The following is a 26,454-nucleotide window of genomic DNA, read 5'->3' as shown; positions in this document are numbered from 1 at the left end:
TATACTCATATCACATTTTCTCTTACACTTGTAAAATCTATGATGCATTCATGAACAAACGATACAGGTAAAAGTTAAGGTGTTGTGTTCAACTCCATTCAACTCAATAAATCTTTGCTGAATCCTCACTGTGTGGAAGATTTCATTCCAAGTGACACCTACGATACAGAAATAGGTAACCAGTCCTGCTCTCAAGGAACTTACAGTGTAGTGGGGCAGGAGTACAAAGAAATGGGCACAAACTGTCACTGCATCTTAACAGAAAATTGTATCATATTTGGTGAGGTATTCAGGAAGAATGTCATGAAGAAGTAGTATTTAAACTGGGTTATAAAGAGTAGGTTGAATTTTGATGAACAACGGTAATTCTGGTCATTTTAGGCAAAATTAACAGCATACAGAAAATCATCATAGTCTAGAAATTGAGTCTATTTATAAGGAAAATGAAATTTCTGATGTGGTTGGAATGTGTTAACAGAAAATAATACAGGAATGATAAGTTAAGGTCATGTTGGAATGGCCATGCATTCTTGGTTGAATAACTAAGACTTTCAAAGATTTCTTCTGAAGAAAGTGTGTAAGTGGCAAGTAAACAATTAAATATTTAGAAGAAGTTCACCATAAGATGCTAAGACCCTTCAAAATCAGAACTATGTTTTCTTCATCTCTATTTCCAGCACCTGCCTGGCACATAGTAGGAGCCCTGTAAGTGGAAATAATGAGTGATTAAATACAATGAGAAATGAGGAAAGTATATTATTCAAGAATGAGGTTCCAAAGGGGCACGTGCACCCGAATGTTTATAGCAGCAATGTCCACAATAGCCAAACTATGGAAAGAACCTAGATGTCCATCAACAGATGAATGGATCAAGAAGATGTGGTATATATACACAATGGAATACTATGCAGCCATCAAAAGAAATGAAATCTTGCTATTTGCGACAACATGGATGGAACTAGAGTGTATCATGCTTAGCGAAATAAGTCAAGCAGAGAAAGACAACTATCATATGATCCCCCTGATATGAGGAAGTGGTGATGCAACATGGGGGCTTAAGTGGGTAGGAGAAGAATCAATGAAACAAGATGGGATTGGGAGGGAGACAAACCATAAGTGACTCTTAATCTCACAAAACAAACTGAGGGTTGCTGGGGGGAGGGGGTTTGGGAGAAGGGGGTGGGATTATGGACATTGGGGAGGGTATGTGCTTTGGTGAGTGCTGTGAAGTGTGTAAACCTGGTGATTCACAGACCTGTACCCCTGGGGATAAAAATATATGTTTATAAAAAATTAAAAATTAAAAATTAAAAAAAAAAGAATGAGGTTTTTTCCTCATTCTTGAATAAGAAATCCTGAGGATCCAGGCTATCTAAATATCAACTGATACATCACTGATGGTCTCTGCTATGGCTAGGAAATGACATGTATCATTGCTGCTCATGGCCTATTCTTCAGGTTTAATCAGTCCTAACTGATTCCAAGGGGCCTAAGACTTTTGGGAGAACAGACGGAGTATTTGGTGAATATTACTGTCTTTGCCACAAGCATCATTCTGGTCACCAAGTATCACTTTGCTTTCTTCTTTGCACATATACAATGTCACTCACATGTACCTGGATCTAGGTTGGAATGATGTGGAACTGGGATCCAGGGGGTGTGTCAACTGGAGGGCCTGCATCTTTATATGGCCTGGACTTTTAACAGCATGGCACCTCCCGGAAGGAAGCATCCAAATAGAAGTATTAAGACAGCAAGTGTTCCGGGAGACCAGAAAAACAAGGAGGAAGCTGCAGGCTTTTCCCAACATAGAAGTGGAGGCACACACATCGCTTCTACTCTAATCTGATGGTAATAAGTGAGTTGCTAAGGCCAGTCCACATTCAAGGGGAGAAGAATAAGCTTCCACCTGTTGATAAGAGAGTACCAAGTTCACACGGTAGAAGAACATGTGAAATAGGAGATACGGTGGCCATTACTGGAAAATAAAGTCTGTCACAGATGTTAGTATTGGTTATATTGATTTGGTTTACTTTTACCTTAGCTAGAATTTAGCTGCATATAGTTCTTGATCTTAACGTAACTATACTTGACTTAAAAATTAGTGGTACATAAAAATGGCCTCTCCTATCATTCCATTTCCTCCATCACTGTTTTCTAGAAAATGCTGTTGCCACTGAGACTTCCATGCCCGTCTGGGATTGTAGTCCAGCAGCCTTTGCATCCCAGCTATCACTGGAATAGCTACTGCTTCTAGAATTCCCAAGATGTGAATGGGAGTGTTCTAGCTCTCACGACTCATTCTAGGGTAAGAAAATGTCATACACTTTTCAACCTGATTCTTGATATACATTTTTCCAGGACTAGTTAGGTTCTAGTGAGTCACTAGTACTACAATTTTCATTCAACATGAATTATTTAAAATTGAAAAATACAAGACAGGGAATATAGACAATAATATTATAATACTGTGTGTTGACAGATGGTGATTATACTTACTGTGGAGAGCACTGAGTAATGTAGAGAATTGTTGAATGATATGTTGTACACTTGAAACTAATAAAATATTGTGTTAATTATACTTCATAAAAAATAAGGAAAACAAGATGTTTTTATAAACAAACTCCATTTATACATTTTATCCAAGAATAATACATTTACAAATTTAAAAACTAAGTTATAAATGAAAATTTGTCAACTTGTGTACATTTCTATCATCCACTGGACTATAACTTCTGTGAGAGCCAGAAATGTGTCCATTGCTCCTTGCTATATTTCTAGGACCTACCTCAAAGCTTGGTATATAATAGGCAGCAAAAAGATATGTGTTAGAAACAATGAATCACTGTACTTATTACATGTAACATGCTATATTTGTAGTGGGTTTAAATGATTTGAGAGAAAATTTCAATATCTTAATACCCTTTATTACTTAGAACAGTTGTGTCTTGTGTTAAATTTTATTAATTAAAATTAGTAAATATCTCAGTTGCGATCACACGATGATACATGTGCATCAGAAACAAACACAAATTAATCTCTAGGTTCCTGTTAAGATAAATTAAAGTTGAGGGCATCTGAAATAGTGGTGAAAGTGGAAACAGGAAATAAAGCATCTGATATTAGCTCAAAAACAGCTCATTCATAAATTTATGTAGCTTCATCACAAGAAATTTTCTATCCCTAGAAGCTAAAGAGAGAAAAAGAAAGTAATGAGCTATATATTGTGCTGCTATCTGATGTGTCCTATGGTGGATTTTGCATCCTTCAGTTTTAAGTGTCTCAATTTTGAGTGCTTACTTTAATAAGCCTTATATGAGTTAGGAAGGAAGTTGGACCTAACCTGGGTTTGTTGTTAATGGTACTATAATTGTTGGTTCCTTTGTCTTTCTAAAATATCTATGTGCCCCTTTAGTGCAGAAATTGTATTTAATTCTGTTTTTTTCCAGACAGTATTCAATGTTTGACCCAATCAGATCTCCAAAAGCATTGGCTTAATGATAAAAACAATGCAAACATACATACAAATCCTTACATAGACATAGAGCTTTACAATCCAACTCAAGTTATTTATTCAACAAATATTTATGTAGAAGACACTAATGTACACAAAACAAATGTATACAAAAATAAAACGAGGCTAATGCATTAATATTTTAATAAAATATTTTATTAATTTTTTAAAATTTCAGTATAATTAACATGCTATTTGGTAAGTACCATAAAGGAAGGATGTGTGATTTTTATAGAGCTTTAGGAGAGTGGGATCACTTACTATATTCAGGATGATTAAGAAAGATTTCTTGTACTTGAAATTAATATAATATTATAACTTGACTATACTTCATTTTAAAAAAACAAAGAAAGAAAGAAAGACTTCTTGGAAGAGGTAGCATTGCATTCAAATCCTGAGGAATGGACAGATTGTAACAGAGAAAAGGATTACAGAAAGTCTTCAATTTCTTCATCAGAATTTTCAATTTGGGATATTTATTTTGTTTAAAATTTTAAAGGCATTTTAGCTTTGTTTTCATAACTTTATAAGCCTAGCAATTTATTACATCTAATTTAATGTTTATAACCATAGAAGTAAGAATAAAATAAATCTGAGTCAGCCACAAGGTTGGTGAGATTTCTTCTTTACTTCCTTTAAAGGTAGGCAAGTGAGCATCCTAAACTCTGACTTCTCTTTTTTCATCCCAAATACCTGCTAGGTAACTCCATTAGAATGTCCTATAATATTTCAATATTTACATGCTTTATTTAAAACTAGGAAAAACCACAAATTTCTGTGGCACCTTTCAGTCAGCAAGAAGATCAAAGTCACTGTTTTTCCCAAATCAGGAAAATAAAATATCAATTGAAAATGGTAATGAAGTAAAGTGAGAAGTGGCAGGATTTGGCAATAAACTAAATTGCTGAAACAAGATGTGGTGTGAGTGGTCAAAAAGATACTAAAGCATCATAAACTGGACAAATAAGACTACTTAATTTACTATAAACTCAAAACTTCAACATATATATATATATGTATACATATATATGGGTATATATACATACACACACATATATATACGTGAACACATATATAGATTTGTACATACACATAATTCAGAAAGGGATTCCTTCTCTTTTCCTTTCTTCTACCCTCTACCCCCACCACAAAAGGAGATAGGAATACTGGATCAAAAATGATTTAACAAATACAAAAATTGGTCAATATAACTAATTTAGAAGGGTGGGAATAATAACAAATGACTATTATTGTTGTTGTTGTTTTTAAGTAATCAATGCTTTAAATAAAATGAAGTCTCCAGTAAGAAAGGTTATTGCTTTGAAAATCTAAGATTTTTATATTCTTAACTTCTCAATGTTCAGCTTAAATTTGCTTAAATTAAATTATTGCTCTGGGTTATTTTTATCCTCTTAGTCGTTTCTTTGTTCTAGTCCAAATATGTTCCACTTTTTAATATACTATATTATAAAATGCTATAATTTAAGGTTTGATTTATGAGATTACAAATATAGAATTAATGGGAGATACTTCCACCACTAATTCCTAAAATAAGTTGTATTCTTCTCAAAGGAACAGAGTAAGTTAGAAAAAGAATAGGCTTTTGGAGTCAACTTCACATGAAATTTGAGCTCTGCAACTTTCTGGGCTGTGATCTGGGGCATATCAATTAATCACTGCACTCCCTTTTTTCTCATCTTTAAAATGCATATATCAACATTTACTATGTTTCAAGTTATTGTTAATATCAGATGATATAAAAACACCTCAAGTAATTTTTGGTTGATACACTCACTCGTGGTAGTAGTGTTAATCATAATAAGAACAATATATGTCATACAATTATGTTGTTTATATATGTGCCAATCATTGACTTTTCCTGCAGCCAATAACACTTACCATTTAAAAACTGTAGTTAAAGTTAACATGTCAAATCTGGTAGCACTGTTTATGTATTTTTTAAAATAAGTCTGTATGTGACATTTATTGGGCCATCTTGTCCTTTTACCTTATGGCTACTCTTAGCATAATATCACATCCAAAAATAAATTAAAGTACCTACAAATCCAAGTAAAAAAATTTGCAGTAAAATATAAAAGTTTAGTGGCAGTTTCTTTGGGATAAGAATAAAGGGTTATATTACTTCAAAACAAACTTCATAAACAATTTTCTTTAAACCTTTTGCTCCAAAGGACCAAGGTCCCAATTGCTCCCTCTCTCCTCATTGAGTCAGTGGTCTTCAGTGTTCTCCTGTCCCCATACTCAACTACCCATGTCTCATCTTTGTCTTTATCCAACATCCTGATGAGAAAAACAATGCACCTCTTTTAGTTAGCTTCGGCAGGAGCAGTTTAATACCTTCCTCGGTACATAGCTCCTCAAATAGACCAGAAGGCTCTTAAGGACAAGGATCATCTTTGTAACTCTAGCAAATGTGTAGCACAATAAATACGTGTCAAAATAATGTAAATACTTTTCCTTTTCTGGTATAGCATTCAGCTAACTGGTAATTGTTTCATATTATGAATACCTAGTCTGTCCATTATTTTTTTCTTTCTTTTTGTCTATTATCTAGAGCTATTAACATCGCCACCATGATGAATAAGGATGAAAGGAGAAATGTTTGAACTCTGTTAATTTTGTCATGCACTGATAATCCTTAAGAAAAACATTTGATAGGCTATTTCTCAGAAGGTTTTGGACAAAAATAAGCCTTCTAAATAATCTTTTAGACACCATTAATCTGCCCTCTAGCAGGGATTAAGAAACTATCATTTCTGCTAAATGCAGCCTGTTCTTTACCTTCAAACAGTCCTGAGAGTTGCTGTCCTCCTCTAAGAGTTGGCGGCAAATAATTATTGTCCATCTCCCTAAGCATGAACATCAACATGGTCTGCAGAACCCTAATCTCACTTCTACATAATGCATATTAAAAGTCAGTTTAATCCTTAACCTCTTCATCAGGGTAAGGGTAGAGTTGCTTCTAATTAAAATGAACAATAATATTGTTTTCCATTTGCATGATCTTTTTAGTACCCAAAAGGTTTTGACTAATTCTCATATTCCATTCTTACAATAATCAAGAGTTAGCTAGTAAAGAAATTTTAAGTCACAAAGGTAAGAGATCAACTCAGGATCATACAGCTGTTAATGGCAGAGCCAGGGCCAGAACTTGGGTGTTCTGCCTCCTACTCCATTGCTCATTTTACTGTACCTCTTCACCTCACTTGAGAAATGCAAGGGCACACTCTTCCTCTCCCTCTTAAAGAAATATACCTTTAAAAGGCCTTAATCTCTCATAGGATGAGAAACAGAAAAATATCAACTATTAATACGCTTAAAGAGTAATATATCTATGGCATCTACAGAATGGGGTGATTTTAAAGAGTCTACTTGCTTATTATGAGTTAAGACAATAATTTTCTTTTCCTAGTTAGGATGGTGTAGAGTCTCTGTGAGTGGAAACATTACTCAAACAAATTATTATTAAATTCCTAATATCTAACACATTGTGAAACAGCATGGGAGATTTCATATGTGGCCATGAAAAATACAACTCAAAATATCAAATAATGGCAAAGGAATTCATTGCATTCTTTTTCACTGTAGGGAAATTGAAATAAATTAAAAACAATGATTGAAACTAATTATGCTCATTGATTGAAGCAAATGTTTTCACTTTTTTGATAGCAATAATGGTAGCAAACAGATCAAGTTTACTATACGACATCCACAATTTTAAGCACTTCACAAAAATTAACTCAATCATCGTAACAACCCTATGAGGTATTATCCTCTTATTCCCATTTTTAAAGATGAAGAAACTGAAGTATAGAGCAGGAAAGTAATAGGCACAGTTAGGAAGCAAGTAAGGATCAGAGCTGAGATTAAAAACCCAGGCTGTCTGGTTTCAGAATCTGAGTTTTTAACTACTATATTAGCATAATCCCTTTCAAATTATTTTTTGCATATATCAAATATAAGAACTTCCAGGAGTATAACACATTTCTAAGTCAAAAAAGGAAATGACAAGTTATGAAATTGGAGAACTGTTAAAAACACCTCTACGTAATAACACCTCTTCTTGTTCTGTTTTTATATTCAGCTGGGAATTCAGTTGAAAAACGTAACAATGTATATATGGAGTTCAGAACATAATTATATATGGAAATTAAATACCTGAAATTTTACCAAAGCTGCAGAAAAAAAGAGCGTTTAATCAAAATCTTCCTACTCAAATATCAATTTTTACCTGGTCTATCACTGAAATATTTTTGCGCTCCAGTGACTATATAGATGATTTATTGTTTGGCAGAATGTGTCTTGCCTATTGTTACAAAGTAATGCTTTACTGGAAAGCTTTTGCACTTGTATCATGTCAATAAAAAAGTCACTGTAGTTCACAAGGAAGAGGTTCTCTCATGAAAGGAAATGATGGGGATATGTCAGGAACACAATGAACCTGAACACAGAATGTCAGTTACAAAAGTGATACATGTTGCAAAGTTAGCATTTACCTTATGGTAAGTCATACAAATTTCTTACAGCTGCAATGAAATACCATAGTGATATGATTGCAATAAAGAAATCTAGTATTCCTGTATCTAGATACACTCAAATTCTGATGTGTATCTGCTACATGCCCATTTGTAAACATCATATATTCTCCAGACTACTCTTATATTCTACCAGCAGTATGAAAAAGAAACAAAAATTCAGACTTTAAATGACATGAAATAAATATCGTTAGTTTACTACAAATGCTTTCTTAAGTCTCAGGGTAGTGGTCCAATTTATTTAAGATTACTAAAGATTTTTTTCTTTAATCAGAACCAAAACAAATTTTAAAGGAATGTAATATGGTATCAAATATTTATAAAGTAATCATTTGAAAATCCATTTTCATGCAAATTCAGAAGGGGATAGCCTTCTTCCTTTTTGAATAGGAAGCTAGTTCAAAAAACTCTAACACAATTAATACCAAGAAATCAGTATGTCTGAAGGAAACACTGAAATTTAGTTCTGAAAGTCCTGGATTCTTTAAAGACTGAGTGATCATGTGATCAGCTGTTTTAAACCTCAGGTGTTCAAACAGAAATCAATTAAGTCAGAATGGAAACAAAAGAAATATTGATGGAAATAGTGAAGGGAATGAATTCTATGGAACACAGACAATCTAGAAGGTTAAAGTGAAATGCTTTAGCACTGCTTAAGACATAAAAGTAAAAGATTTCTATAATCCTAGAAAAAAGTAGACATTTTAATGTACTGACATTGAAACTCAATGTAGAACTGAGTCATGCAATTAGAAATTTTAAGTCCTGTCACTAAAGATTGCAGCTACCACCCTGTTGTGAGATATGAGAAGTCTGAAGAATACCTCATTAGTTAAACTTAATATTCATTCTCAAGATTAAATCTTTATATAAAAAATCACAAAAATTGAAAGTAAAGTAAATTGGGTAGAGGAAATTCCTAAATACATCTGATGCTAGAAAATAAAATTAATAGGATATTATAAATAAATCCAGGTATAAGAAGTATAACTAATATTTAATAAATGTGCTGAAACAGGATCATGTAGGAAAAAGAACTCTCTAACTGGGTCACCTGAGTAAACTTTATAAAAGGAAGCTGGGGGAAAATAAAAAGGAATATTGACCAAGAGGTGGACAAGTTTAAGAAATTCACAAGGTATCATTTAGTATCTTGGGATTAGTAAGAACTGAGGAGCCACACCACCCCTGGACTTGGAGGGATAAAGGCGGCATGTGGTTATTGGGAAACAAAGAGAGTCTTTGTGAAGAGTCCCTTGAAAGATCAAAGAGTCCCTTGAAAGATATGGCTGCTAACAACTCTTCCCATCTCTGTATATGCTATGCTGCTTCTCCAATCCAGTTTCCCTCTGTCCCTTGAAAATGGGCTGATTCTATAACTTGCTTTGACCAATAAGATGTAGTGGATGCAATGTTGTACTAGTTCCTAGTCTTAGCCTTAAGAGGTCTAAAAACTTCTGTTTCAACCTCTGGAACCCCTGATCCATCACGCAAAGAGACTACCTTACTTGAAAGAGAGGACCAACCACTCCCATCTGTTCTAGCCACTCCTGCTGAGATGTCAGACATGTTCTGGCTCCGGATGACCTCTCATAAGGGATCCCAGCCAACACGACATGGAAAAGAGGAACTCCCCAGAGAGAATCCAGAAAATCCACAGAACTGTGGAAAATAAATTATTGTTGTAAGCCATTAGAATTTGGGATTGTTTGTTATACAACAGTAGGTAGCAAATATGGCTTGGGTGCAGGATACAGTCAGCCTATAGAACCTTGCAAGGTGGGAACTGGTGACATAAATACTCTGATCTCATAGTTCACATGAAACCTACTGGAAAAAAGACAGTGAGGGAGTCCACTGGCATAGGACCTATAGGTCAGCTCCTGGGCAGAGAATGGGATAGAAAGGAAGAAAGGATGAAGAGTGGACCTGAAGGAGCATAAAGATTACATCCAGCACTTCTACCAAAATACACACCCTGAAGCACTCAAAGTATTCATCTATAGTCCCTGAACAACATGTATTTAATATATTGCTCAAAATACTTTTGAACAATGAACTTTCCTTTAGCGTCTACAGCAAACCTCATGGAGTATCTTTAGTGCTGATAAATATTTTTACCCTTTAAAACTGTATGTGAATTTTAAAAGCTCTAGTGACAAGACCTGCGAGGAAGGTTGATGGTCAGTCTAAGTGCTATCCAACAGAACTTGTGATGATGAAAATATTCTATATTTGCAATGTTCACTACAGTAGCTTCTAATAATGTGTGGCTATTGAGCACCTTACATGAGGCCAGTGTGACTAAAGAACTAGACTTTTAATTCTATTTAATTTTAATTAAATATTAATTAAGTAGCCATATGTGACTAGTGGCTACCATATTGGACAGCTCAGATCTCTTTATCTTTTCAGGGAAAAACATAATATCTATAAGCAATGTGGTCGGTTCTTCATGTGATTTACCAATTTTCTTTTAAAAGACTTTATTTATTTATTTGACATAGAGAGATCACAAGTAGGCAGACAGGTAGGCAGAGAGAGAGGGGGAAGCAGGTTCCCTGCCAGGTAGAGAGCCCGATCTGGGACTCGATCCTGGATCATGACCTGAGCTGAAGGCAGAGGCTTAACACCCTGAGCCACCCATGTACACACCAATTATTTTTGAAGGTAGTTCCAAATAATAAGTTAGAAATATATTTTAAATGAAGAATGATAGAGTTTCAGAATTGTAGAAAAACAGCTTCCCAAAGCAACCAACACAGCTCTCAATAAACTAGAGTAATGAGATTCAAGGAAACCATGAATAATCCAAATATACAATAAAAACAAAAAAGCAACAACAAACAAAATTTGGCTCGAAGTGAATTTAATATAAATTTTGTAAATTAATCATGATATAGAATATTTCCTAGTCTTGGTTAATTACTAATTGGTTAGGTGCTCTAGGGAAGGTCACCTAGTTTCTCTATGCCTCAGTTTCCCTTAGGAAAATTAGTTTTTACTAGAGGATCTCTAAGTATCTTCACAATTTTAATAACCCATGACTCTGTAATAGGTTTCTAATAGAAATAATGCCTCAATTCCTCTTCCCAGCTCCTGTCCCTCCACCCACATCAGCAGGCTTTAGCTTCTTAATAACTCTTTCTTTAATGCTGGCCCCCAAAACAAATGTATTGTTTCTATCACTGCATCCTCTGCACTACTGGGAAACCATCGGATGTTTTCCTAGCTGGTCTCCAGAATCAGTAGTCAAATGACCAAGTACACAGATCATTTCTGAGATAATGTTCCTAAACTGAACCAATTCAGCCATGGCTTTAAAAGTAAATGAATAGGGGTGCCTGGGTGGCTCAGTGTGTTAAGGCTCTGCCTTTGGCTCAGGTCATGATTCCAGAGCCCTGGGATCCAGCCCTGCATTGGGCTCTCTGCTCAGCGGGGAGCCTGCTTCCTCCTCTCTCTCTGCCTACTTGTGATCTCTGTCTGTCAAAAAAATAAATAAAATTTAAAAAAAAATTAAATGAACAAAAACTCAGAATTTAATGTCTAATAATATATATTTTAAAAGGCAGAAACAGTTAAGAAGTGGAGTAGCTTGACATAGAACAAGGTAACCTTGATCCTGTAGGCTTCACCACTGGATACAATTATAGTGAGGTAAATAAAAAAGAAAGCAGTAAAATAGCTGCAAATGGTTTGGATTATAATTCCAGGAGTAGAAGGGAGAAAAAAAAATATATTTTTCTGTATCTAGAAATAAACCTTGAAATGTGAAGAGAAAAAAATTTTATGTCAAATGGTAATTTTCATATATTGGAAAGTGATTGTAAACCTTGAAGATAAAAATAGATCAACTTGAAAAATGCACACCTCTTTTATGTCTGAAGTTTTTTACTGGAAAACATTAAATTGTTCAAAGCTGTATGCTTATTTATACATGATGACAGGACATGAAAATTAATAAGCAAAATAATGACTCACTATCTTGAGCAAAAATATTTGTGTGTGTATAGTTATATATATATATTTTATATATAATTTCTAATTTTCTATGAGTTATATGAATATCAGAATTTAGAAATGAATATAAATATGAACATCAGAAATCAGAAGTTATCCATAATCTACATACTATCTTCATAAATTATAATTGTTCATATCTAATAGCACAGAAAGAAAAATGACATTTGGGATTTTTTTTAAAGATTTTATTTATTTATTTGACACACACAGAGAGAAAGAGAGTATAAATGGTGCAGCAGAGGCAGAGGGAGAAGCAGGCCCTACATTGGGCTCCCTGCCCAGTGGGGACTGTGGGATCATAATGTGAGCCGAAGGCAGATGCTTAATGGACTAAGCCACCCAGGCACTCTGATATTTGGGATTTTAAATGGTGTGATGATTCACTGTCTTTCTTTGCCATGCAGTTGTTCCTACTACTAAAACACAAGTGCAGGATGTTTTTTTTTTTTTTTTTGGTCACGGAGACCAGCATGTTAATGAGTGTGAGGGTTGCTATAAATTAGCGTAGGGAGTTAGCCAGTGCTGGGGCAGTTAGACACTGAAGCTGAGAAGTACCTAGTCATTCCTCCAGTGGAGAATATTAGTGAAGGGACAAGGAAATTATGCTCAATGAGAACTGAAACCAGGGAAGAGTGCTATGGTAAGAAGGCTGACTTTGATGGGAATATGGTAGACCAGATCCTCCAGAATGAAACTCCGAAAACGCAGGAGTAGGGAAAGGTATTAGCCAAGATATGCACCAGGATTCTAAATAAACTGCCTTAGCTGCATCAGAGAAATATATGGGGCCATTGTCTGATAAGTACCTTCAGAACCAGAAAATGCTTGGTTTTACTCATTTTAAGGAGAACCTTAATCCTAAAGTAGATGTGTCTCAGTAAGTCCACTTTGTGTATCCAAATCAATTCAAATATTTTATATACATTAAATGCTCAGTTCTTACCTCCTCCAAAAAGCTCTCCTGAAGACATATGACATTAAACTTTTTTTTAAAAACTCCTCTAGAGGACTTATCTCCAGCATACATATTTTTTGCATATTATACCATTATATAACAATATATCCAATGCAATTTGAACTATACCATCACTAATTGTTTTATTTCTGTAAATAGAGCAATTTTTTATAACTATATATATAGATATACATCACCCTTTTCTAGCTAGATTGAATATGCCTTGAGAGTAGATAGCTTGTTACACATTTTGAAATTCATAATGTGTAGTGCTGTTCTAGATTAATAATAGGTATTACATAAATATTTGTTTAATGCATTTAAAAATATAAACAAACATAGCCAATTATATTGTGCATGTATAAATATTATACTTAAAGTCTAAGTAAAATGTTACAAGTTGCCAAGACTATGGCACATCAAAGTGGTCAAGAACATTGGCCTCCAAGTCAGACCAGCCCAGATTTAAATTCTGTTTTGTCTAGTTACTAGTTTATGACCAAATTAAGTCATGTAAACTCTCTGGACCTTTGTTCACTGGTAAAATAGAAATAATAGTTTACAGGGTTTTTGTGTAAATTAAATGAGATAATGTATGTAAAGCACTTGGCACAGGCCCTGACATATACTAACAAGGCAAAAAAAGGACAACCAGTTTAAAAAATTACAGTAGATTTTCGTTTATATTATAATAAAAATCTGAATCACTTTTCAGAAGAGATAGTATATATTACTTCACTTAATGTTTCCCATGTTTAACATTATTTACTTTAAATGTTAACACAAAGTAATCTGATTTTCATCAGCTAATGTCAGGGATATATTAACTGTTTTCTTTTTCTCTTAAATAAATAAGATTTTCAGTAAAATGATTCATATCACTTGGAGCATCCTTTTTTATGATATATGAGGGTCAATTTAGCATCAAGTCAATAATTCTACCCTTGGAATGATCGGGTGGTTGGAATTTATCTTTTCCTTTCATTTAAAAAGTAACTATTTTTGATGTTTTTAACTCTATTATGAGGGATAGCCTCTAAAGTCATAAAGTAGATGGTATTCCCAAATAAGTATTTTACTGAAAATCCTCAAAATACAAATTATTTCTAACAGTATATAATTATTGAATACACTTCAGAGAATCACAATAAAGCTGCATGCAACTGATCAAAGAGTACACAGGACACAGGCACCAAATACATCCCACCCCCACCAACATAATTAGGTGGAATTTCATTTTAATTTAGCCACCTAAGCAAGCCCTATGAACTATATTATGATCTATTATTATAGAATCTAAATTACTTCTGATCATTTATTAAATTTGAGATTTGAGTATAAAAGAAAACCATGTGGCTGGTACGATCTAATCTAATGTCAACAGACTTGAGTTTCCCGAAATTGGATCAATCAATAAAAAAGAACAGGTGAGGTACAGGACCAAGAAAACAAAAGCTGTCTGCACATAATCCTCTTCCCACTGGAGCCTGTATAGATGAAGAAGTCTTTGTCACTCTTTTACAGATATTACTCTAGAAATAACGTAGGTTCTTCAAATTGTATTTTATTAAATTTAACCATATTGATTTAACTCATTTCTCACATTTATTACTTTTTAAAATTTAGTGCATGTTAGAAGAGCACTAAAATTATATACTTAATGCTAATTCAAAATTATTAAAAACACTTAATGTATGAGATAGATCATTTAAAAGTTTTCTATAGGTAAAATATATAAGGAACATAAGTTTGACAATTTTTGAAGGTGGGATATAATTAAAATATTGGTACGAGATCTTGGTATTCAAGTTCTGAGGTAAATTAACTCTCTTAGCAGGATACAGTTCCTTTTCTCCTTCAGAAAAAATATAGACGATCCTACTAGGTAATAATTTATGTGCTAGGGGTACAAAGAAATGCATAGCTTCTGTCTGTTAAGGGCTAGTAGGAAAGCAATAATATAAACTGATAACAATATTGTTCCTCTCCTACTTTCTCATGAATCTAAATCTATTGGTCATTCTCTTTTCCCTAAACTTTACTCTGTATTGCCTATTTCTATTAGCACTTACATCTCTTTAAGATACCTTCATTAATGTACATACATGCACACAAACTTATGTGTGCCCTTACACTTGTACCTCCGAAAAACATAATCCATATCCCCAAGCCATGACCACATCTCCCCAACTACAGCCATATCCTTTCCTTTGCAGAGAAAAAAAAAAGTTTGAAAAATACTTGTCTCTACTTATTCCCGTTACTTCCTCACATCTTACTTCTCTAATCTGGCTTCCATCTCCATCTCTCCAACAAAACTGCCTTAGCCAAGATTGCTTTGTCAACTTGCTCGTTTCTTTCTCTGAGCCCTTCTCAGGCCTTATTTTGTCTTTTCGAAGTGTTCTTACAGTATCCTCCTCCTCGGCATGTGATACGGGAACGTCCTAATTTGCTTCCCCGGCTGCTCCATCTTCATCTCCTGCCCATCAGTGATTCACCTCCTCCTGAGGACTTCAAAGCCATATTACCAGTCCCCGTATTTCCCATAACATATGATCTTGCTCTAATGGGGTAATAGAAGAATATGTGTGTGCATGTGTGTACATGTATACAGAAGTATGCACATCTGCCAAGAAAATAAAGCAGCATGGGAAATAATGAGTAACACTAGTTAAGCAAGAAGTATGAAATTTAGGTGTCAAGATGTATGTACACAGAATTTATTTAAGTAAGAGATGTTATAAGAAAAAGTTATGTTATCCTACAAGTTTGGTAAAATTTCATATTATGTGTAGCCAGGAGAAATTGTTACATGTTAACCCCGAGAATTCAGGAGGCATGTATCATCAGCGAGCTGCTGGGGTATAAACCCAGGATGAAAGAGAAGAGAGTGTTTGAAGCTGAAGTTCGTACTCGGTGGAAGTGCCATTGTGGAGGGGCACTACGGAAAACTGCCCAGTGTGTGTCCTTGCGAGAACTGTTACACTGAATGAGAGAAATGGCTGGGCTGGCATTTAGTAGGAGACTCACAAGACACTTCCCCCACCATAAAATGTCCTGATTCCTGCATGACATTCAAAAGCCTTATCAGGCAGTCATCTGTTTGTAACTATTTAAGCCCAACACCTAACTACATAGTCATATAAATACTAAGTATGCTTCGCACAGTTGTTATAACAATGACTGTTTTAAGGATGCACCCTCCATGCATTTCAAGAGATCACTATCCTTTCTAACATCACCATATCACCTGGAGTGGCTCCGCAGTCAGAAGAATCACGTGACTATACTGCCCGGCAGCTCTTAGAGATGGGTCACCAATATGACAAATCTCGGTTTGTTAGCATCTGCAGCTGTCATATTTGTGGTAGTTCTCTGAATAGATGACTACTGACTACTTCATTATATGTTGAAGCACAGATGTACACAAACATCTGGATATTAGAATATATATTAGTTTTCATAAATCACTTTCCTTTGTCTCTTACAGTAGGACACCTTACAGCTTTTTAAAATCATGTATTTATGTAAGTTACATTGGTAATAAGTCTCATTCCATGTTAATAAAGGGGACACTGCAAAGTATTTCTTATAATGGCATGGAATAGAAGATCACTGGATTAAATTCTTGGAAGGACGAGAGTGAGGGGAACCAACAGCACTGCCGGAGATCACCGAGTACAGCAGGAAGCCTGGCTAGGAACAAATAGTGGAGGTGCTATTCCTTGTTCCTCTGGTCACAAGTCCCTGACTGATGCTAATAACATCATAAGGAGAAAACCCATGTGCAAATAAGGAATATTTAGCAGTACCAGTACATGTGGTCAGGCTTATTTTCCCCCTTAGTGAATGGTCTAATGGAAAATGGAAAATGCAAGTAAAAATAGTGAAATAAATAGTTTTCTAGGTAATATAAAACTAGTAGTTTTCTAGGTAGAAAATGCAAGTAAAAATAGTGAAAGAAATAGTTTTCTAAGTAATATAAAAACTAGTCAAGGAGAAAAGGAGAATGACAGCAGGGAGAGGAGACTTGTTAGAAATCTACAAATTCCCTTTCTGTCTACAACAGCAATGCCAATCTCTCCCACGTGCAAAAACTGGAAGATATTCCCTATTTTGACAAAACGTCAATAATTGAAAGAACGTTATTAGCCTGCTTATAGTGTATTCAATTCTGAGGATAAACACATTTTCAGAGACAACTAGAAAGGGCTATTTCATTGTTCCACAAGAGAAACCAGAGATGATTGTATTTAATATTAGTCTTCAAGATACATTATCTAAACCCAGAAACGTTGCATATAGAAGATGTAATCACACGCACACTTAAGATTACATCAATAGGTGGACCTCATGAATTATTTTGTTTGATAAACAAATGTTTATTGAGTGGCTGCTATATGCTAGGGCATCGTGCTGCATTGTTTTGAAAATACAGAGATTAAAGAAGACATAATCTTCGCAAACAAGGAGCATAGAATATTGGGAGAGAGAGATGAGTAAGCAGGCAACTCTGTGACAGTATGACAAGGCCCACAAAGAGGGTAAATGCAGGCTGCTATAAAGGAACAAAGATGAAATGCTTAGCTCAGAGTGAGGGCTGATTGCCTGGGAAGACCCTCCAGGGGACAATGGTAACCTGAGACCTGAAAGTCCACTGGAAGGATATTGAGAAAGGTGGCAGTTTTGAATAACTATGGAGTTAGCAAACATCTCAATCAGTGGGGCAAAGATTGCTAGCAGATTTGGAAAAGAAAATATAGGTAGATTCAGGGCAAAGCCAGTGTGGCTTTGTAGCAGAAAGATAAGCCTGGGGGAGAAAACTATGATCACATCACTTAGTGTCTTTTACTTAATGCTGATAAGCATGGATTTCATACTGAAAGGAGGAGGGACAATGGACAAAATAAATGAACGTGATAATTTCAGATGGCTACTTACACATGTGTAGCCACATGTACAAAAGCATATTTGTACACAAGCCCGTAAATTTTCAAAAAGGCACATTTCAGAGCTCAAAAAGAAAAGCATGTGAAAGCTTTTAAACATAATGTCATAAATCTGAAGGGTTTTATTTATGGGCCAAATGTGTTTTTTCAATTGCTGGCATTCATTAGATTGCTTGTTGATTTAGTGTTTACAGTTTCAGTGTTATAATTATTTTATGTAGTGACAAATATAAACTATTACTTAAAAAGTGACTAATACAAAAGCTTCTGCCTAATTTTTAACTAGAAACTATACAATTACAATATTTAAATTGGTAATAATAGACTTCCCATTTTACTAAACTGAAAGGAAATCAACACGCACTATAGACTTCTAATAATTCACCTATAATAAATGACCAATAATGATCTAGAAAATAAGACAAATTCAGAAAAAGGTCCATCTTTATCAAAATAAAATTTAGACAACTAGCAAACATTTCTTATCTAGTCGTTTTCACGCTTAATACCATATAATGGTATTGTTAGTTATTACATGACAAGGTTACCATTACAAGCAAATATTTAATCTTTAGGTACCCTACGTCTCTTAAAAATAAGATGTATGCAGAATAGTGTGCTCTAATTCTATTGAGTTGCTTTGAGACTATCTGAAACCCTGAATATACTGTTTCATTAAGGTTTTGCCCTTGAAAAATCAATGACATTTTATCATCAATTAACAGGAATGGCTACCTACAGGTTTCCATTATTTTGGTTCTCCTAAATGTCTTCCCTATTCTGCAAGCCCTCTGTCTATGCTCACTTCCACTGGTCAGGTATATTTCATAAATCATTGGGGAAGCATATGTTATTGCGGTGCTAGAGAGAAAATGTATATCAGTACCAATTATCATTGGTCAGTGCAGGGGTCTTCTATGCATCAGGCTTTTGACTCATATCACAGTGAATTATTTTCTAGTGATTGAAAATGATGAACGATTTTACCATCTCAAATGTATGAGAAAAATATAAAACAGAAAAAGTTCCAACTCTCCTTAGACTGTATTAGTCAAAACATACAAAAAAACAGTGATCTGGTAGGTACTTTTGGATAGAGAAATGCTATCTTTAAAGCTATGAAAATACACAAAATTATATGAAAGGCTAAAACTACAGAGAATAATTCTTTACTAACAATTATTTAGGATTCTACTATCTGGCATAAATTTATTAAAATCTGTAACTGATGAAGGAGCAGGAGGCTGGCTGAGGACACAGTAAAAGCTGGCGCCTTGCACCCCCTCTTCACCTGCTCCCCTCCATACGTGTAGCATTCCTCAGGCACCCCTGACTGCCATAAAATGATCAATAGTTAACTTGCAGGGATCGCAATCCTGCAGAACAGGACTCTCCCTTGCTCTACAAGATGTCCTAGAGACCTAAACAGGGAGGTTACCTTATCAATAGCACAAATTTCCAGAGGCAAATAACTCTCGGTTCCTGAAGCCCTAATGTCTCCCTCCCACCATAAACTGGAGGAGGCTGAGGTAGAAGGGAATGTGAATGATAGCCGGATCATAACACCGCACCAAGAATCTCCCAACTATCTTGATGTTAGTGCTTGACCTAAAGACGACATTGATCAAGCCATAGGGCAAGGACTTCCCCCGGCACCTTGTAGGCCCTCCCTAACACGTGAGAACTCTGTCGAAACCTCCCATCCCTTCACCACCTCCCCCCAACCGTGGGGTATATAACATGCCCACCCTCACAACCCGGGGGTATATAACATGCCCACCCTCACAACCCGGGGCAGCAGCTCTTCCTGCCCACGGGTCCTGTCCCCGTGCTTTAATAAACCACCATTTTGCACCAACGACGTCTTGAGAATTCTTTCTTTAGTCGTCGGCTCTGAACCTCCTCACCCCACCGAACCGGACTTAGGTTCTGGGACTTCATCATAACTACATTTGTTCACAAGATGGCCCCAAGTGCATAGAAAACATAAATTCCTATAACTTATTTTATAAAGCTTTTTTTTTTTTTTTAAAGATTTTATTTATTTATTTGACAGACAGAGATCACAAGTAGGCAGAGAGGCAGGCAGAGAGAGAGAGGAGGAAGCAGGCTTCCTGCCAAGCAGAGAGCCCGATGCAGGGCTCCATCCCAGGACCCTGGGATCACGACCTGAGCCGAAGGCAGAGGCTTTAACCCACTGAGCCACCTAGGCACTTTTAGAAAGCTTTTAAACAAGAAAACTACAGTAGTCTTCGTAATTACAGTGGGAGATAACTGAAGAGTTTATTCCAGTGTATATTCCTGGATCATTTGGTTGGCCAATGTTAAGATCCACATGTGGTATTTATATACTGTTGCCATATAACAGGGAGATAATTCAGCATGAACCAACCATTGGTAAAGGAAGAGAACTAGAAAAGTCAACCTCAAAGCACATAATCAAATTGGTCAAAAGTACTACTTAATCATTTTATGAATCTGCATTGAAGCACATTTAATAATTCTTAGCAAGATACTTATGTAAAGGTCTCCAATCTAGTTTCTCATAATCTTTATGACTTTCACAAAAACCTTAGTCATCTTTTCAAACATAACTTTTATTTTATTTCATGCCAACTTTAGGAGCATTGATCTTCCCCTAGTTTATAAAGCAGGTGGTGGCCAAGAGCTGAAGTAAGGGCTTGTGGTTATGTGTTTTTCCATGGCAAGCCAAGAAAACACTCAAGCTGACTCTCATTCTGCCCAGAACTAAGTACACTTAATGATACACAGGTGGATGTTCTTAGTATATGCTCCACAAGGTCAAATTAAAATATGTTCAGGGTTATAAAAATTAGGAGATTTACTTTAGCAATTGGCCCAAAAAGCCTACTGCAGAGAGAAATTATTCAGATTGAAATAGTCAACTAAATAATGGCAGAAATAGGGACAAGTTAATAAAGAAAAACACCCCAACAACACTCTATTAAGCTCTTTCTCTTACAAGGCATCATTCAGTGCTTTTCAGATGGCTGACTTAAGTATGCTATTGAATATTTATTGCCAAAAGCAAGCAAAATGATGGAAAAATATATAAAGAAGATAAAACAACAATACAATCCTCTCACATTTTTACCTTCTTCTTTGGTTTCCTTAAAAATCTTTTTAAATCCATATGATCAATTTTTCTATTCAAATGGATGTACATGTGTGTGTGTGTATATGTACCTTCTTTTGGGAATCACTTATTTTTGTTTTGCTCATTAAGTATCAAATTATCTCTCAGACTTGTTACCTCTTTAATTATTAATAATAAATATCTATTAAATATATTAGATTCAAGCAGTACCATGATTTCAAGAAAATAACTTTCTTATCAATAAAATTTCATTTACATATGCATCATGGTAAGCAAAGACAAGACAAAGCCTCCAAGAAACAATGAGCCTACAGACCGCATCACCAAAATGTTTGGACAATAATGTCCAATTGCATCAGTTCTGCATATGCTAAGGTTTCAAAGTCTTTGAACATATTGGGAAGAAGGTCATTGAACTGATTTATTCTGCATGTGCACAGCTTAAGTACTATAATAATGAAATCACGTTCACTTGGAAGAAAATTGTCCAGTGTTAAGTTGCCAACGGCCATGTTAATAAGACTTCCTACCTAATGTGGCTGATAGAAGCTTCCAGCTCAAATGCTTATCAATTTATTTAGTAATTCTAAACTCACAAGTGAAAGAAGAAGGGATACTTTCTAGAGAAACATAGATAATTCAGGTCTATTGTTATTCTTCATAACAATGGAGCTTTTAGTTCTATTCTCTAATTTACTGTCACTTTATCACTTTTATCTTCCACTTTAAGTCTGTTTCTTTTATTGGACTATCTATTCAGCTGATAATTCATTTAGACTTTTGAAGTTCTATGCCATAAAAATTCCATTTAGCTGCTTCCTAAATAGTGGCTAATCTGCACAAATTTTAAATTTGACCTTAATGGAACAGCTTATTCCTGAAGTTATTAGGACATTGGAAAACAGATCATGTCCTTAAAAGTACACTTATTTTAAAGTTTTTTGAATCATTCACAAAATGAACTTTGTACAGAGAGATATGTGCAAAGTATCTCCTTTTACAATAAAATGCAGTGTCATTTTCCCATTTGAATTCCTTCCACGCGGTTCAGAATTTCACTCAAGCATCAGATGAGGTGTCAAAGTGCTTTGTTAACAAACTTATTTCCCAGATGTGGATAGAACAGGGACAGAAGGCTCAAATGCTCTAACATACCTAACAATTCAATTACAGTTATCTTATGGTGCCATCACATATTTTTCTTCAACAATCAAACAACCTCAGCTGGAAACCTCTAGCAATAACATAAATAAAGGACCATCTGGCTAGAATAATTAAGGAAGGCTGGAAATAAAACATTAATTAGTGCAGTATTTCAAACGACCTTCAGAGGCCTTATTATGAAATTATATCCAAACAGGTAATCATTTATTTCATGTTGCTGTTAAATTTAACTAGGCATGAATAAATATAAATACCAATTTTTAATTCTTTCAGTGAGGATTATTGTCTTAAAATGATGATGAAACTATATTTCATTTAAATTCAAGCAACAAATAAACAAGTGGAAAAAAAGACACTTTAAACTTAAAAAATTTACATAACTCTAATTTCATAGAATTTTAACATCGAAAGGACCTTTGGAGAGCATAAGACCTCCTGAATTTACAGATGAAGAAACAGACACAAGCTTTAAGGGATTAAATGATCTTCCCAAGGTCACGTACCTAAAGAAAAGTAGAGACTAGAGGCAAACACAGACCTGATCCTCATTCTAGAAATACTCTACACTGACTATGAGCACCTACACATAAATATTCGACACCAAGTGTGTTGGTTGTTACTTTGCCACTGCACTGAATTAAAACAGTATTTCACAAAATGCTGCTAATGTACACAATTACAGGCCACGCAATGAGACACCTAAAGTGATAAACTACCCTGAAACAGTCTGTGCCAGACATGACTTGCTATCTGTCAGTGGACGAAATTACTCTTTTAAGGTAGTTTATTACAATTTCATCCTAATGGAATGCATCAGATGTGTGTGTGTGTGTGTGTGTGTGTGTGTGTGTGTGTGTGTGTATCACTTCCAGGCCATGGTTTTTAAGATGGAAGTGTACCTCCTCTAGTCTATTTACCGTCCTGTGCACTGGAATACCTTGGGAATGACGGAGCCATTCCCGATGAAAGGCAAAGATGAAAGGCAAAGGACTCACTCGGGAAAAAGCAGCTTCTTGGAGAGAACAGATACATTAAACTGGTCCATAAGAGAGAAAGAAGTTCCTTTAGTTACTAAAATTAGCACTAATACATTATTCAACTAATCAAGGGTCCAACACAGACCTGATGGACATTAATTTTCACACAACAGCGACCATTATTACAAAATACCAAAGCATCATTTTAAAGGAAGATCAGGAAAAAATAAAGGAACATTAGAAAAGAATTACACCTACTTCTTAAAATCAGTATAAATTTAAGACCCTTTCAATAAGCATAAGCTTTTTTTATACAAATCTCCCATAACTTCTGATATGCCCTCAGCTTAAGTGCATATATGATGTAAATTTTAAAAATCTGCAAAAACAAGGAGAGAACGGTCTGGAGCACAGTATAGACAGAGACGGTGGGATCTGAAGGCAGAGACTTAGTTTCAAGTACCAATTTTGCCTTGAGACGCCAAGGACTAAAACATGGCCATATTCATCTTCACCATCTTCGCTCTTCAGCTTTCTATGTCAAACACAATTGAGATGGGGTGGCGGGAAATAAGTAGGGCTTCTAGAAGAGTTCAATAACAACTCCATGCAGACTCTACCCTAAATCACTGCCAGAGACAAATAGAAGAAATAAAACCACTAGATTAACATTCAGAGTATGTTTCTAATGTCTGCTGTTGTCAAGTCTCCCAGCAGGCAAACTATGGGTCCACACGATATGATGCAGATCTTTTCATCTTAATGTTCACGGCGAAAACCCAGTTTGGTTAAATGCCAAAATTCGTAGCAAATTCTGTGGTGCTTGTATGTGCATTTAAAAGGTGTAAACCTGGTGATTCACAGACCTGTACCACTGGGGATAAAAATACATGTTTATAAAAAATAAAAAATTATATTAAAAAAAAAAGGGAAATCTCTGAAACGATATATATGAAACTAATAAAATTAGAAACCATTAGGAATGAAGTGGGAACTGTGTAGGATGAAGAACAAGGGAGAAAGGAAAATTTTTAGTTTCATGTTTTTGCTGACTTTCTTCAAGAGGGACAGTATATTTAAATTGAAAGAATGCAGGGGCGCATGGGAGGCTCAGTCGTTAAGCGTCTGCCTTCCGTTCAGGTCATGATACCAAGGTCCTGCGATCGAATCCTGCATCGAGTCCTTCTGGCTCCCTGCTCAGCTTCCTCTCTTCCCACTCCCTCTGTTTGTATTCCCTCTCTTGCTGTCTCTCTGTCAAATAAATGAAATCTTTAAATAAATAAATAAATAATAAATCAAAAGAATGCCTTTGTTTATCTCATGAGCAAGTCATGGGTTTAAATAAAGACAGACCCTAATAGTTTTTTTCATTTATGTTATAAAATTTCACTTAAGTGAGTATGGACTAGATAAGCCAGATACATACTCTCCTATTGTTGAACACAGAAAAACACAGTAAGCAATGAAAGTCTTATTATGTGTATTTCAGAGTCTCTAAAAAGAATAAACTACTCAGCCTGCCCATTAGGCTTGAGTGATGAGACAAAGTCTTGGTATCTCAGATAATGTCCCTGACTGTTTCTCTAAACTCAATTGAGAAATAATGTCAGAAGTGGTAATAACTGATTTTGTCTTGAAAATGACTAGTTCAGGGCTGTGAGTGCTTCACTAGAAATTTTAGATGAAATACAAGATACTTGAAATGATTTTAGGAATAAGCCTACTAGAACAAAGGAGGTTTCCTCAAATAATCAAGCACGTCAAATGCAGGAATTATATTTATAGCCAGAACTTATTTTTGGCTAATAACATGCCGAGTATGTTGTTCTCAGCACCTTACACATAGTTTTCAAAGCACCATGAAATCCCTAGTAGGGTACCAGATGAAGAGAGGCATTGAGATGTAGTAATAGTTAACATTTATTTAGCATATATCTTGGACTAAATCTTACATTTACTCATTTTTTAAAAATTCTCACAGCACTGTGAAATAGATGCTACCCAAATTTCCATTTAATAGCTATCAAATCTTGACAGTAGTAAATGACTAAACAAGAATATGAATCCAGGTCTGTCTGCCTCCAAGTCTGTTACTACATGATCAAAGTATTTAGGTTTTGGAATAAGGCCTGAATAAGAAACTTATTAGCTGTATGACCTTGAGCAAGTTACTTCCTCTAGGAGACTCATTTTCTTCATGTGTAGAAATGAATTTAAAATGCCTGCATTCGGGGTGCCTGGGTGGCTCAGTCAGTTAGGTGTCTGACTCTTGGTTTTTGTCTCAGGTCAAGATCTCGAGTCATGGGACTGAGCCTCATCACAGGCTCCAAGCTCAGTGTGGAGTCTGCTCGTCTCTCTCCTTCGGCTCCTCCTCCAGTTCTCTCCCTTGAATAAATAAATAGAATCTTAAATTAATTAAATTAAATGCCTATATACAATATCGTGGAGATTAAATGTGAGAATACAGTAGTGTTTCGTGTACTGGTTGGCTCACAGGGATTATATTTAGTTAAGGTGTCGTTGGTTTTTGTCAGGAAGGAATCCAACAGTAGCCTGATTATAAAGAACAAAGGAATTTATTTCTGTATCACAAAACAATCCTAATGTTACTGATTCAGACGGCCAGAGCAGCTCCGTTCCTCATGATAATTCAGCTACCAGCTTCCTTGCAAGTCACTGGTCTTTTCAAACTTTTTGTGTCAAGACTCTTTTTCCTCTTAAAAGCTGTAGTGGATCCCAAAGAGCTATTGTTTTTGTAAATTATTGCTCTCAAAATTCACTACATTAGAAATAAAAATTGAACATTTGAAAAATCATTTTTGATTTATAACAGCAACAATTCATTTTTTTAAAAAATTTAACAACTAAAATTTTGTGAGAATTTTTTATTGTTTTATGTTCACAATTGTTTTCACAATTGTTTTATGTTCACAATTGGCATTGTTTTATGTTCACAAATCTCTTTAATATCTAGCTTAATAAAGGATGATCAAATTCTCATATATGCTTCTGCTTTCACTGTGTTATGACATATGTTTGAGTTGAAATACATGAAGAAAATCCGTATGCACATACATACGTAGTTGGAAAGAGGAGCAAGCATATTATTTATTTTTATTAAACAGAAGACATTGTATCTGGCTTTATTTTTTAAAATCTTGAAAATCTTTTTAAAAATCTTTTATTTTTTAAAATCTG

The 26,454-nt window shown here is 35.1% G+C and overlaps 1 protein-coding gene across 2 annotated transcripts in view; it reads right to left on the bottom strand.

Annotated features, from left to right (window-relative positions):
• ATRNL1 (attractin like 1) overlaps positions 1-26,454 on the bottom strand; it is an 806,361-nt gene that overhangs the window by 300,275 nt on the left and 479,632 nt on the right. Inside the window, exon 27 of one of the 2 annotated variants that reach the window (XM_059398665.1) lies at positions 25,264-25,641. The exons of the other annotated variant lie outside the window; for it this stretch is intronic. Coding sequence (XP_059254648.1) covers positions 25,543-25,641 — 99 coding nt within the window. The 3' untranslated portion in view covers positions 25,264-25,542. Of the gene's footprint in view, positions 1-25,263; positions 25,642-26,454 lie in introns of those variants that run through there. 2 annotated transcript variants of the gene reach the window in all.

The sequence above is a fragment of the Mustela nigripes genome, chromosome 4, assembly GCF_022355385.1.
Source record: "Mustela nigripes isolate SB6536 chromosome 4, MUSNIG.SB6536, whole genome shotgun sequence".
In the NCBI taxonomy this organism is placed as follows: domain Eukaryota; kingdom Metazoa; phylum Chordata; class Mammalia; order Carnivora; family Mustelidae; genus Mustela; species Mustela nigripes.
The sequence above is the reverse complement of the archived record's forward strand: the minus strand, read 5'-3'. Positions and strand labels throughout refer to the sequence as shown.